The sequence below is a fragment of the Balaenoptera borealis genome, assembly GCF_965194805.1.
Source record: "Balaenoptera borealis genome assembly, chromosome: 14".
Classification (NCBI taxonomy): domain Eukaryota; kingdom Metazoa; phylum Chordata; class Mammalia; order Artiodactyla; family Balaenopteridae; genus Balaenoptera; species Balaenoptera borealis.
The window spans coordinates 68,898,053-68,912,663 of record NC_138875.1 but is presented as its reverse complement, the minus strand read 5'-3'; the positions used below and the strand labels follow the sequence as shown (position 1 = coordinate 68,912,663).

At 44.3% G+C, this 14,611-nt stretch overlaps 1 protein-coding gene across 4 annotated transcripts in view; it reads left to right on the top strand.

Moving 5' to 3' along the window:
- TTC28 (tetratricopeptide repeat domain 28) overlaps window positions 1-14,611 on the top strand; it is a 648,733-nt gene that overhangs the window by 538,191 nt on the left and 95,931 nt on the right. For all 4 annotated transcript variants that reach the window (XM_082355559.1, XM_082355558.1, XM_082355557.1 and 1 more), the window contains 3 exons: window positions 6,701-8,042; window positions 9,307-9,830; window positions 13,425-13,534. In XM_082355559.1, coding sequence (XP_082211685.1) covers window positions 6,701-8,042; window positions 9,307-9,830; window positions 13,425-13,534 — 1,976 coding nt within the window. The remainder of the gene's footprint in view (window positions 1-6,700; window positions 8,043-9,306; window positions 9,831-13,424; window positions 13,535-14,611) is intronic.

Sequence of the window (14,611 nt, the reverse complement as noted above, 5' to 3'; positions counted from 1 at the left end):
ATTACATCTGCCGCCTCCCCCTACATTCCAGAGTCTCTTAGGGTTTTCTGGTCTCTAATGTATACCTCTCTGCTCTAGAAACAAATTTAGCCAGCCCATCGGTCTGTTTTTACATAGCTGCCAGAGGGTTGGTTTGCCACAACAGTATACTAATGTTAATAAAGAAGAAGTGGGTATAAAATCATGACCACCTTTCACTAGAAGGCATGCCAGCTTCACTACAGAAGGGGAGCAAGTGAAATAGCATGGACTCCTGAGTCAGAAGAACCAGGCTCCTGTATCAGTCCTGCCACTTAGAGCCATATGGGCCTGATTAAGTTCTTGAACCCTATATTGACCTTGCAAGATTGTTTTGAGGAGTGAATGAGATCATCAAGTAGAGAGCCAGGCACAGGTTCTCAGGAAAAGCTTACCTACCAGGAAAATGCTTGTAGCTGAAATCATATGATAAGCAATTTTGGAATGATCTGACATTTAAAAATATCTATACCTTTGCTGTCTTCCACTGGCAAAAATAATGGGGACTTGTCTCCGGGAACATAAATAGTCACCTGAAAATGAGTTAGTTAAGACATCCAGTTGGTTGTATTTATAACACAGAGCACTATGCTTTTGTACCTTTGTAGACATTTGTTTACTAACCAGATCTGTCCCCTCCTCCCCACCCCAAGCTTTGAGATATTTTAAGTACACTGTAGAGAACTCTTATGTGGAAACTTGAGAGGGAGAGAGAGGGTCCAGGGAACCTAGAGATGTCTGGAGTTGGAATAATGGGTCCCCAGGAGAAACTGGGGCCCCTTCTGGGGAGGGGGAGGATTGGGAGAAGCAGCTGAGAATATGCAGTGCTGCAGAATATTCTGTGGAGCAGGTTTTCTCAGCTGTTTTTACCATCCCTTCCCACTCTGCCTCTTTGATAGACAAAGTATCACCCTATCTTTAAGATGATTTGAAATTAAAGACAAACTAAATATCATGACGATAAACAAATCAGGGCAATGGGACAAAGCGCTGTGTTGTTCTGTCTACACATGTCCTCTTCCCAGCCTGGAGAAGGATATGTATGGAGGCTGGTATAGCTGTAGAGGCTGGTGACCAGCTGGTTTCTTTTTTTCTACTGAGGTCCCGAAGACGAAAAGTAAACTTAAATGTCCATATTGGGACTTACTTATGAGGGAGTTTCCTGATCCAAAAGGAGCTACAGACCTCTCTGCCTATCACAATTATTTGATTTAACTTTTTATTATGGAAATTTTCAGACACGTACATATACACACAGAGAAAATAGTATAATGAATCCCCATACGACAATACCCAATTATCAACATTTTGCTAATATTATTTCATCTATTTTCATAAACACAGACATATACTTACTTTTCCCCTCTGCTGGAGTATTTTTTTTTTTAAAGTGTATGTCTGTATTATTTTAAATTTTTGTTTATTTATTTATTTATTTTTGGCTGTGTTGGGTCTTCGTTTCTGTTCGAGGGCTTTCTCTAGTTGTGGCAAGCGGGGGCCACTCTTCATCACGGTGCGTGGGCCTCTCACTATCGCGGCCTCTCTTGTTGCGGAGCACAGGCTCCAGACGCGCAGGCTCAGTAGTTGTGGCTCACGGGCCTAGTTGCTCTGTGGCATGTGGGATCCTCCCAGACCAGGGCTCGAACCCGTGTCCCCTGCATTGGCAGGCAGACTCTCAACCACTGCGCCACCAGGGAAGCCCCTGGAGTATTTTTAAAGGAAATAGTAGACACCATGTTGTTTCATCGTAAATAATTCCATATGTATTCCTAGCAGATGAGAAGCTTTTAAAGTATAGCTACGGTCCTGTGTCACACCTAGTGAGACTAAATACAGTTCCTTTTATGTCTTCTGCTTATCTTGAAAGCAGGTGGGCTGGTACAGCTGAAGGTCTGTGGGTCGAGAGTCCTTCTCTTTGCTCTGTCGCTAACTCACTTCCTCTCACTGGGCCAGGGTCACGTCATTTATAAAGTTAGGAGGGCTCTTCCAGTTCCCAAATCTTGATATTTCCTTTGAGAATAGCTGGTGATTTGGCTAGAATGTAGCCAAACTCAACCTGTTTGAAAGCAGTGGGAAAGAATAGATGAGCTCTTAAAGCCCCATTTGGATCGTGTACTATTAATAATCAAAATAATATTTTCAGTAAATGAGAAGAATGCACACATCCTTTGTAGAAGTACAATGAGGCCCTACTATTAGAGAATTTGCAAGAGAAAAGGCTGCCAGAATTCACTGCTAAGATGCTAACTATTCTAGTTTCAGTAGAGTTCTGTTAGGCTTGTCCTGTTCACACCTCCCTTGATCTTTGCTGGTAATGGTTAACAATAGAGGCAAAATGTATTGAGCACTTACTATGTCCCAGGCACTTGTGCTAGCTTCTCATAAGCATGACTCCTTGGCCCTCACAACAGGTCTTTGCAGTGGCTCTTATTATTCCTATGGCAGTAGCTCTTATTATTCCTATGGCAGTGACCATTCCTGATGCATAGGTGGAGGTTTATTGTGGGGATGGATGTATAAATCCATAAGCATGTGTCATTTCTCTACATGCCCTGTGAGAACTGGGCTTTGTAAGGATCTTCTGCCCCACTAATCTTCATTTAATTCCCCTCCCTGCATCACGTGTCACCTAGCATGCCCTCTGACAGGCCCTCTGTAAGTCTTCATCTGAGTGACAGCCCTGGAAAATCAAGCTGTGGTCTCGAAAGGGAAGGAGGATCTGCAGATTATCTCCTCAGCATGCGCAGTCACTCTGCTGGCAGCTCTCAGGGCCGCTTTTATGTTGCCTCAACAAAGAGAAGAGCTGCCAAGAGTGTGTAATGTTCCGTTCAGAATTCTCCAGGCTGGCAGCGGCTGGGACAGAGCAGACACAGGGCAGAAGAAAAAATTCCCACCTCAGCCGGCCCATCTCCTCTACCCTTGCCTGTGTCTGGAAGTCTTTGTTTTGAGAATCTTCCTATGCTTCTCTAGAGACCCTTGGAAGTGTCAGCTGAGGGGGAAGGCGGGGGCGAAAGGGAGTGTGTGGGCAAGCTGGCTGGGGGTCAGATCATTTTGCCGTAACCAGCAGGCAGTTTCTTTCACAAATCATTGAACCCTGGGTAGCCATTATCATCCCAACTGCTCCCTATTAACTAGCCAGACTCTTGAGGCCCTGAGAGCAAGAGAAATGGAATTACTTTTCCTTTGAACGCTCACTCTCTGAATACCGTTCATACTGTGTTTAGGAAGCATGTGATAGTTAGCAAGCCTATTGATATACACTACTGTGTTTCTCATACCATTTCTTTGAGATGATTATAACCTGGCCTTATTAATAAGAAAACCAAAAACACCAAAAAGTTTTCAATTAAAAAAAAAAAAGAAAAGAAAACAAAGGCTCTGAGACAGAAACTTAGTGTCTCAAAGATACTCAGCTGAATGAGGTGGGAGCCAGGCTTGTAAAACAGGACTTCTGACTTAAAGTTCTGTGCCTTTTCCACTATAGTGTGCCTTCCAGATACTTAGGCAGCTTCCTATAGGATGGGGCACAAGTGGGGAGGATGGGGTGCTAGCCAGGTGACCTGTTTCTTTAGCGGTAGGGTGCATACAAAAAACCTGAGCTTCCTCAGTTTCCTTCTCTGAAGGTCCCACACTGCTTGCTTCCTCTTAACACCGCCTTAGCAACCAATCAGTGATCATATTGGCTTAAAAATCATTGCAGTGAAATCCAAAAGCTGTGGGAAGAAAATCAATGTAAAGGCATTGCTGCGGGGAAAGTGTTCAGAGGGATGTGTGGGGACTCCTGCTGCCCTCCCCAGCTCTGGCTCTGTTCATGACTGTGCACTCATGGCGGGTCAGGTATTTTGCCCCTTATTTCTCCTTATGCAGAAGCTGAGGAGAGAGGGAATAAATGATTCATTTCCTCTAAGGATACTTGGAAATTTGAAACCTACAAGTTTTTTCTTTAGATAAAAGCCGTTTAGGGATACAGGCCACATTCAGGTCTTCAGAACTGAAATGTTTCTGTCACTAAGGCTTCCTTCAGGTGATGCTAAGGTAGTGCCTTTTGGCACCTTAGAGTTTCTAACCTTGAGACAGGCTCTGAAAACCTGACCTTTCCAGCTAGGACGCCAGTGACATCTCCACTCCTCAGGAATGTTGCTCTAATTAGAGCAGAGTTTCAAAAATTTGAGTAATTTTTAACCAAGGGTTGTGCATTCATCATAGAAAAACCATTTAAAATACAGATAAGGAAAATTTCACCACTCAAAGATTACTACTGTTACCTTTTTAAAAAATGTATGCTGTATGTATATAAGTGTAAACATGTATGTATATACATACATCCTATTAATGTTTTTATTAAGTGTACTGTTTGTGCCCATGTAACCCCTTAATATATTATAATTTTTCCCATGTCAGTATATAAACTTCTATTTCATCTTTTTTTTTTTTTACTTCACCATTTTTAATGGCACCATGTTATTCCGTCATATAGAGTACCATGATTTGCTTATTTTAAACTATGAAATATTTCACTCATAAAAGAAAATACACAGAAGAATTACCATAGTTGGTTTAATCTCTACCACCTCGAGAATTCCCTTCCCTAGAAGCATATAGTAATTTCAGTAACTAATATTTGAATTTCACTTTATAGTTTATAGTTTACAATGCACTTGGACATACATTATTTCATTTGATCCTCACTACTATCCTCTAAGGTTGGTATCAAGATTATTATTTTCCTCAATTTATAGATGAACTAAAAAAAGCTCAAAGAGGCTAAATGATTTATCCAGTGGCCTAAATCCAGTTACTGTCATACAGCTGGCTGGACCCAGAGCTCAGCACGACTCCTGGGGCAGGGCAGACCTCCACTGCAGGCAGGGGAGGAAGTCAGGACCAGAGGAGTGGCCCTGGCATGCTCCTCTCCCTCCCACACCCCGCTCACTTCAGCTTTTATTGTGTGTATTGACGTTATTTGTTTCATGACTGTCTCCCTTATGACCCTGTGTGCTTTCTGAGGGCAGACACGTGTCTTCATTCCTCTCCCTGTGTGCTGCCCTCCACAAGGCTTAGTACACAATAAATAATTCAGTTAATATTTGTTGGGTCAGTGTGTAAGTAAATGAATGAAGGAAGGAAGGAATGAAAGGTGTAGAGATAAGCAAATTACAGAGGCTGGATTTCGATAGCTTGCTTTCTCAGTGCCTCTAGTTTCAGTTCAGACATTTTAGCAACCCATCTTGGTGTTTTTGAGTTCTTATACTTCTGCAGGTTTTGGTCACCAGTGCAAATTTCACACGCTGATGCACAGAAAAGCATGTTCAAAACCAAGGGCAAAGAGAAACGTGTTTGCATACTAGATCCCTCCGCCTTTTCTGTGCCTCCCCATCCCAGCCCCAACTGAAATGAACCGGGCTGTCCTTAAAGGCGCTTCCCAAGTTACTTTTATTATATCCCTCTTTTGGAACTACTTTATATTTATGATATTTATGACATATCTCATTTTGAACTGCTTGTAAAAACAACAGCTTAGCTTAGCAGCTATAGCATAGTTTATGAGGGCTGTCTGAAGTGCAGTTATTGTTGACTGTAAAAGCTAGATAGCAGAATTACAAGAAATTCTGGAACAAAAATCATTCAAATCCTCTCACCTAACAAGGCAACTGTTTTTATTTTTGCATAATACCCTCGAGGTCTTGTCCATTTGCACACATTCATTTTCCTAGTCATTGTCAGGGAGCGTGCAGCATTGTTTTCTGCTTTTTCCACTTAACATTATTGCAAGAACTCTTTTTGCCCCATTTTTCTGCATAGACTTCATAATTATCTTTTTAATGACTGCATAATCCCCTATTGAGTTGATATACCAAAATGTACTTATATAATCCCCAAGTGTTTGCCATTGAAGATGTTTCTGATTTTCCACTAATCTGTAATGGTGCAGTGAAGATTGTTATGCATACAGCTTTTGCATTTGTCGTATGATTGCCTTAGAAGACATTCCCCTGAGCAGGGTTGCAGGGTCTGAGCAGCACCGTTGTGTGGTTCTTGCCATGCTGCTCCTCCAAAGGCTGTTCCCGTTTGTGTCCAGCAGTTGATGTGTTTACCAGCTTCAGGGCCACCTCATCAGTATAGGGTATTGTTTAAATTTTTTGTTTGCTAATTTAGTAGAAGTAAAATGGTACTTCAGGGTTGCTTTATTTTGCATTTCTTTGATTATTAAAAGAAATTAACATTTTTCCCCTGTGGTTACTCTTTGTATTTCCTTGGATGTGAGTTGTCTGCTCACTTTTACTATTTTTGCCTATTTCAGTAAATTGGGGTCTTGATTTTTTAAAAAAATGAAACAAGTGAAATCTTTATACATGATAGCTATTGAATTTTTTTTGTATAATTCATATATTTTCCAGTATTGTGTTTGCCTTTTAATTTTAGATATATATTTATAGTATAAAACTTATTATTTTTGTAACCAAATCTGTCAGTTTTTTTTTTTTTTTCCTGTTGCTTTGAAGCTTAGAAAGCTATCCCCCCTCTGGAGAGCTGATAAATATTTAATTCTACCTTCTGTTATTTTAAATTCTTTAATTCATCTGGATTGTATTTGAGTATAAATCAAGTTGCAAATTACATTTTTTCTAAATTGCTAATCAGTCATTTCAACCCTTTTCTATTGTTCTATTCTCTTTCTCAGGAATCATACACCAGATGAAAGGTGATTATGATACTGCACTGAAACTCCACAAGACCCACCTGTGCATCGCCCAGGAGCTGAGTGATTACGCCGCCCAGGGCCGTGCCTACGGGAATATGGGCAATGCCTACAACGCTCTGGGCATGTACGACCAGGCTGTCAAGTACCACCGGCAGGAGCTGCAGATCTCCATGGAAGTGAATGACCGTGCCTCGCAGGCATCCACACACGGGAACCTTGCTGTGGCCTACCAGGCCCTGGGTGCCCACGACCGGGCCCTGCAGCACTATCAGAACCACCTGAACATTGCTCGGGAGCTGCGTGACATCCAGAGCGAGGCCCGGGCCCTCAGCAACCTGGGCAACTTCCACTGCTCTCGAGGGGAGTACGTCCAGGCCGCCCCCTATTACGAACAGTACCTCCGGCTTGCTCCCGAGCTTCAAGACATGGAAGGAGAAGGGAAGGTCTGCCACAATCTTGGCTATGCCCATTACTGCCTTGGAAATTACCAGGAGGCGGTGAAGTACTATGAGCAGGATCTGGCCCTGGCCAAAGACCTTCATGACAAATTGAGCCAAGCAAAAGCCTACTGCAACTTGGGCTTAGCATTCAAGGCTCTGCTGAATTTTAACAAAGCCGAAGAGTGTCAGAAGTACCTACTGTCCCTAGCCCAGTCCCTGAATAATTCCCAGGCTAAATTTCGAGCCCTGGGGAACCTGGGCGATATATTCATCTGTAAAAAAGATATCAGTGGTGCAATAAAATTCTATGAGCAGCAGCTGGGCTTGGCTCACCATGTAAAGGACAGAAGACTGGAGGCCAGTGCATATGCAGCCCTGGGCACTGCATACCGAATGATCCAGAAACACGACAAGGCCTTGGGTTATCACACGCAGGAACTGGAGGTATATCAGGAGCTGAGCGACTTGCCGGGAGAGTGCAGAGCTCATGGGCACCTGGCAGCCGTCTACATGGCCCTTGGGAAATACACGATGGCATTCAAGTGTTATGAAGAGCAGCTAGATCTAGGGCAGAAGCTGAAAGATCCGAGTCTAGAAGCTCAGGTCTATGGCAACATGGGCATCACAAAGATGAACATGAATGTGATGGAAGAAGCCATCGGCTACTTCGAGCAGCAGCTGGCCATGCTGCAGCAGCTGAGTGGAAACGAGTCTGTGCTCGACAGGGGCCGGGCCTATGGCAACCTGGGGGATTGCTACGAGGCCCTGGGTGACTATGAGGAAGCTATAAAGTACTATGAACAATATTTATCTGTTGCCCAGAGTCTAAATCGCATGCAAGACCAAGCCAAGGCTTACCGAGGCCTGGGAAATGGACACAGGTAAAAATGACAGAGGACAAATGTGGTTGATAAACCTGCACAAAGAGCAGTTGTGAAAGTAATGACCACTTAATGTCTGCATGGCAGCTTACTGACTACAAATCATTTCCATGCATACCTCATTTTGTTCCTCCAATAATTCTGTGAAATTAGCAGGGTATATTTTTACCCTTATATAGGAAGAAACTAAGGCCCAGAGTTTATGTCCAAGATTACACAGCTTAAAAGGGACAGCTGAGAGTTAAACCCAGGGCTCTCTGACTCCAAATGCACTACCTTTTTGACTACATCATAATGAGCAGAATAAAAGAGATAATAGGAATGGGAAAGATGAATGAATCGATCTAACTTATATTTTCTGAATGCCCCTCACATTATATGGATGTGTTCATTAATATAACACCTATACCCACCAATTACTTGGACCCCATTTTGTTGCTTTTAGGGAAAGCCACCTCATAATAGTGGGAGTGAATAAACATATACTGTCATGCTAGCCACCTTGCATAGATATCTTGCTTAATATTTATAGCAATCCTGTATTAGTCTACATTTATTATCATCTGCTATGGGATGTGGGATTTATTAGCATCCAGAAACTGAAGCTCAGGAAAAGGAATTCGTGTGTCCTACACAACTGGTTTCGTCTGCCGCCAGAATCCATGCTCTCTCACTCTTATCTTGTCGTCTCTTAGCAGCACAAAAAGATACACTGTTGGCCAAGGTGGTGCTTTCCTTCTGAACGTGGGCAACCCAAGAAGGTGTCTGTGTCTGCAGAATATACGGCCTCTCCAGATAGGCAGGGGATTAGGGCTCCTGGAGTGGAGGAAGGGCAAGGGTCAGACTAAATCATCACCCACAGAGTGCTCTGAGAAGCTAAGGGTGAAAGATTTATAGCCATTGTAAAGTGATTTCAAAAACGTAGTCTAAGCAGTAGTGGAAATTGGGAGGCCCAAAGAACCAAACAGTTCACTTGCTATCATTGTGCCTATTAATATATTTTATGTTTCCTCTGGGGTATATATCCCACTGAATCTCAAGCTCTTGGGAAGGTCACTAAGGGATGACTTTTGAATTGCTTTCCAGATTATGAAATTCCCCTGCATCTCACTCTAAGGGCACATGATAGATTTTAGCTAGAAGAGGAGTTAAGAGCTTCTATAGTAAGTGACAGTGACAAATGCTTTTCATTTTCTCAGGGGCTTTAGCATGTCTGCACCTGCACAAAATAATATCATTGCTTTTCTGTCTACATCCCCCACAGGGCAATGGGGAGCTTGCAGCAAGCCCTTGTGTGCTTTGAAAAGAGGCTCGTGGTTGCCCATGAGCTCGGGGAGGCCTTTAATAAAGCCCAGGCCTATGGAGAGCTGGGAAGTCTGCACAGCCAATTAGGGAATTACGAACAAGCCATTTCCTGCCTTGAACGCCAGCTGAACATTGCTAGAGAGATGAAAGACCGAGCTCTGGAAAGTGATGCCGCCTGTGGCCTGGGGGGCGTTTACCAGCAGATGGGGGAATACGATACAGCCCTGCAGTACCACCAGCTGGATCTGCAGATAGCAGAGGAAACCAACAACCCCACGTGCCAGGGCCGGGCCTATGGGAACCTGGGCCTGACCTACGAGTCCCTGGGCACCTTTGAGAGGGCCGTGGTCTATCAAGAACAGCACTTGAGCATCGCTGCACAGATGAACGACTTGGTGGCCAAGACGGTGTCTTATAGTAGCCTTGGAAGGACCCATCATGCTTTGCAGAACTATTCCCAGGCAGTCATGTACTTGCAGGAAGGTAAGTGAAAAGGTCTGTCGCGGCTGCTCGGTCTACTCTGAGACTGAGCTCACAGTCTGCTCAGAAGGAAATGTGCACGGTGTGAGTGGCCACCTCTGCTTGGAGTGAGGATCTCAGAGGCCACATCATCAGTTCAATTCCAAAACCATGGTGTCCCCCACTGGGCATTCCTTAGTAATACAAAGGCTTTCCACTGTCCAGGATGCATTACCCAGCTTGTCTCGCTCTGCTTGCCAGCTGTCCAAGGAGCTGACACCCTCCTTGCTTTTCAGAGTCCTCTACTGAGTGAAAAACACATTTCTCCACAAGGTCAAGTTAGATCTAATATTGTACAAGTTAAGGGCCTGAATCAGAGGAAAAATGCACAGCTGTTCCGGGCCCATTGTCCCTTTAGAAAATAAGCTGTATCAAAGCTGTGTAGAAGTCCATTTCAATGTGGCAGCCGGGGTCTAATCCAGAAGCACCTGTCTGAGGGTCGCTCAAGCCATCAGCCAGGTTTCCCAGTGCTGGTTACCCACGGTGCTGGGCTGGTGCCACAGTAGGCTTATTTCAGGCAGGCCCAGAAAGTGACTGCTTCCCTCCCTCACCTCTTTTTCACCCCCTCCCCCCACCCCCTCTCCTCTCTGGCAGGCTCCATGCAGTCACCTGCGCACAGTCAGGCCTTGGACACTTCCTTCCTTGCCAAGCAGGAGCCCCACGGCAGTGCGTTTACCCTCCACCCCTTTGGAACCTCCTTTGGAAAGCACTTCCTCTCACACGGGCACATGGCATCCTGTCATCTTGGGAGGGAAAAACAGCAGATACGGTGTTCTTGGCTCACTAGTAAAAGGAAATGGTTGCTGATTTCAAGCAAAAACTGTCATTTATAGTTTCCAAAATTTTTTGGCATATATAGTTTATCTAATTGGATTTCATTCTCATGGTAACCATGAGAGTTGTATCTTTTTATTCCCATTGGCAGCTAAGTGACCTGAGGCTCAGAGACTACAGTGGCTTGATCCTGACCATGCGGTCAGTCAGTGGTGGCATGGGGCTCAGCCCAGGTTTCCTGACCTCAGGAACCACACAAGACCTTGTATGCAGTTCTTTCAACCTCCCAAGAACAGAGCAGGGCTGGGGCCGTCATGTCCACGATTACTTCTGATCCCCAGCTGGAAGCTGGGAGAGAGGGAAGCAGCACATGAGGTGGAGAATGGGCCAGGGGCTGATGGTCGCTGTGGTCCTCTGCACAGACCAGGCTTGCTCTGGCTTGCAGGCTGAGAGATTACTGAGAGGCTAGAAGCCACTTCCCAGACATGATTTGGCTCCCACTCAGTGGGAGCTCTGCCTCAATGCATTAAATATGAGAGGTGGCTTTTGGTTTCCTGAAACTAGACTGGTAAAATTCTAACAGACTGGGGGCGATTTTCAATTGAATATGTGAAAACTATTAAATTCAGACCCAGCGTATGACAACCTTTCAACTGTGTTCTTTGGTACTTCCTGAAATATTACTTCCATGAAGCAGCTGCTTTGCCTGAGATATTGTAACATAATTCTATATTTATGGAAAACTCTATTTTTATTGTTGTAATTTTAAGTCTTGCAGAGATCTAAATTCTTATCGCGCCATCTCCACAGTGTCTTTTTCGTGGATGTGCTCTACCAGAGAGCCTGGTGTACCTCGTGGACCTGACCAGATGCCTCTTCGCATGAGTTGTTCCGGGTGCAGGACACCTGGAAGGCCCTTTCTGAGTGCTCTGAGTTGGGTCTGCAGCCTCTTGAAGCGAGGGGACAGTTCAGTTGGAAACCACTTCAGTACTCTCTCTCCCTCCTGGCTTTCAGACAGGGCTGTGGACTAGCATGCCCCTGCCCACATGCAATAGAATCTCACAGGCAGGCCTGGTCAGAGCCTTTGCAACAAGCTCTCCACGTGATTTGTGTGGTTACCCGTGATTAAAACCACTGGTCTCATCCAGCTTTTTTTCTTTTTGCAAATGAAGAAAGGGAGGCTGGAGTAATTTAGTGACTTACCTGGAGTTATGTAACTAGTTTCTGGCAAACTAGGCTCCAGGAGGGCTGGATGGGTGGGTCAGATTCCTAAGAGGCAGAAGCAGGTAGAAACTGGAGAAGGACAGATACCATGTCTGTCCAGTGGGCTTTTAGCTCTTCATTGTTGAACTTCTGACTGTGGACCAGGGAGTGTCCTACATGCTGGGGATCCAGCAGGGAGCAAAGTCAAGTCCCTCCTTGCACAGAACATACCTTCTGGAGGAGCTGCCTCAATGACTTTTACTTCCAACTCAGAGGCCCAGGCCTAGCAGGGAGAGCTATATTGCTGAATGAATATGGTTAGCTTGTTGAAAGTTAAAACAACCGGTCTCCTCCTGGTTTTCACCCAAGAACCATTTCTTTTATTTCTGTTCCTACTCTATGAAGTATTTTAAAATGTGAATAATTTGCAAATACATATTGTTTTTGTTACCCCATGACATGATTTAAATTTAAAATGCTGTTTCTAAGTTTTCTGAGTTATGTGCATTTTGAGATGCATGATATTTTATGAGTTTGAACCCGAGTGTCACTTTTATTAGCCTCTCAACTGACTCAATTCCTTTTCGAAAGTCTGAAATTGTGTGGGCCCAGCACGCTCAGAGACAGGCTCCCATTCACCCTGAATTAGATTAGAAAGAAGAAGTCCTTCCTTTGTGTGTGCAGTTGTAGTGTGGGAGCCTTCCTGCTGTCTCGGCACAAGCTAACTCCTATGTACCGAGAGCAGGATAATGAGGGCAAAGTGTTGCTGAGAACTGCTTAGTGGCCAATACAATAAATGGTTGCCTTCAGATTTGACTCCCACAAAGCCCTGGAGGTTGCTGGTGTCCTGAAATCCAGAAGCTTGCTGTGGGTAAGTGACCCAAACTGCAGGTGCCTATCTGAAGGCCATTAGAATGAGAACAATCTCATTTAAAGCTTTCAACTCATAATAGCTCTTGTTCTGAAACCCCGCTGAGGCACATCAAAGTCTCAGCCGTAAAGGAAGGGCAGATTGGATGCGAAATGCCTCAGTGGCATCGGTAACAGAAGGCAGGGTCAGGCGGTGTGAGCATTCTGCTTCCAGGAGGACATCTGATGTGTCTCTCGTCAACACTGATTGGATGCTGTACACATGGGATAGGAAAGAGTATTAGCTGGGCTTCTGTACTTGACTATGGAACTTTCAAGAAAGACTTTTGCCAGCCAGAGAATTGGGTTAGGTAAACTTATAGGCCAGGAGTTTTCATTTGCAAAGCCAGGGATTTCACAGCTGGGAGGGCTGCCAGTTAGGTTCCATTTGTTTCAGTGTTTCTGCCTGCCCTGCAAACCTGTCTCCTGCTGATAGCCATCACCTGAGCTCTTGCTGGGGCAACTTGGAGTGACCTGGAAAGGTCACTACCAGCACAGAATTTGAAAAGAATGCTTACTCTGCCTTGGCTGATTCTGCTCTTGTCCTGCATTTTAACTCGCTGTGTTGCTAACACTCTTTATATACACCTGAGGCAGAGTTACCCTCCAGAACTCCTTGGCAGGATGGAATTGTCTTTTATGTGTCCTCAAAATTTCTCTATCTGAATTCAGGTTTAAGGTTAGCAGAGCAGCTGGGCCGAAGAGAAGATGAAGCCAAAATTCGCCATGGTCTTGGCCTCTCCCTTTGGGCGAGTGGGAACCTGGAGGAAGCCCAACATCAGGTGAGCAGGAGAACCCTGTCCCGAGTGGATTTTGTTTCCAGAAGCATGGAAGACCTTGGGATTACTATCCTAGTAGTGATGACATTTGCCAGAAGGTGTTGACCTGTGCTCTTGGGTTTGACATACAAGATTTCCAGCCTGTGTTAGCCCAGAAGTGTTGAACCATAGTAAAGACTCTTACTCACTTGTATGATAGATTTCTCAATAATTTCTTTGGAATTCTTGTATTATGTGCTACCGTTCCTCATTAAACCTTAATATGAAATTATATACATTTTATGACAGAAGTAAGTAATCCAAGAATTCATAATTATTGGATTTACTGTCTTTGCAAGTTTCTAGTTATATCACTAGATGCTTCTCTTCCCTCTTCCTCTCCCTCCCTCCCTCTCTCTCTCTCTCTCTCTCTCTCACACACACACACACACACACACACACACACACACACAGTTCATGTTTCTGCATACACACAAATAGTTGAAGAGAAGCCTGCTCTGTGCTGGCTCTGCAAATTAGAAAGATCCCTGGAATTATGGGTTCCTCTGTCAGGTTGGAGGAATTGTGAGATGGCATCTAAAATTACACACTCAACTGCTTAGGCAGCACTTGCTGTGGAGGGCACTGCGCTAGCAAAGGGGGCCAAGGATTGGTGAACCCAGGCTCCTGTCGTAGGTGCTCACAGGGAGTGAGGACATGATATGCTTGAGCTTGTGCCACAGCATCCTGGGATGTTATGACGTTTTACAGTTTAAAGAATTAATTCTCTAGTTTTCTGGTTTCAGAATTAAAGTTTGTATTGATATAGTGATTTATAGTTTTCAGAGTACTTTCACTGTCTGGATTTATTCCTAAATAACCCTGTGAGGTAGAGTGATAACCATCCCTTTACAGAGAAAAAAACTGAGGTTCCGAATCTTACCAAAAGTCACCCAGCAAATTAGTGGCAGGGTTGGGAATACATTCCTCTCTCCTAGTCTAAGTCCCTTAGTCTTAGAATTCTATTCTTTAAATTTGCATGAATTTAAAATTTGATACTGTTTCCACCTATAAATATCAGAGAAATGCCTTGTCCCATTG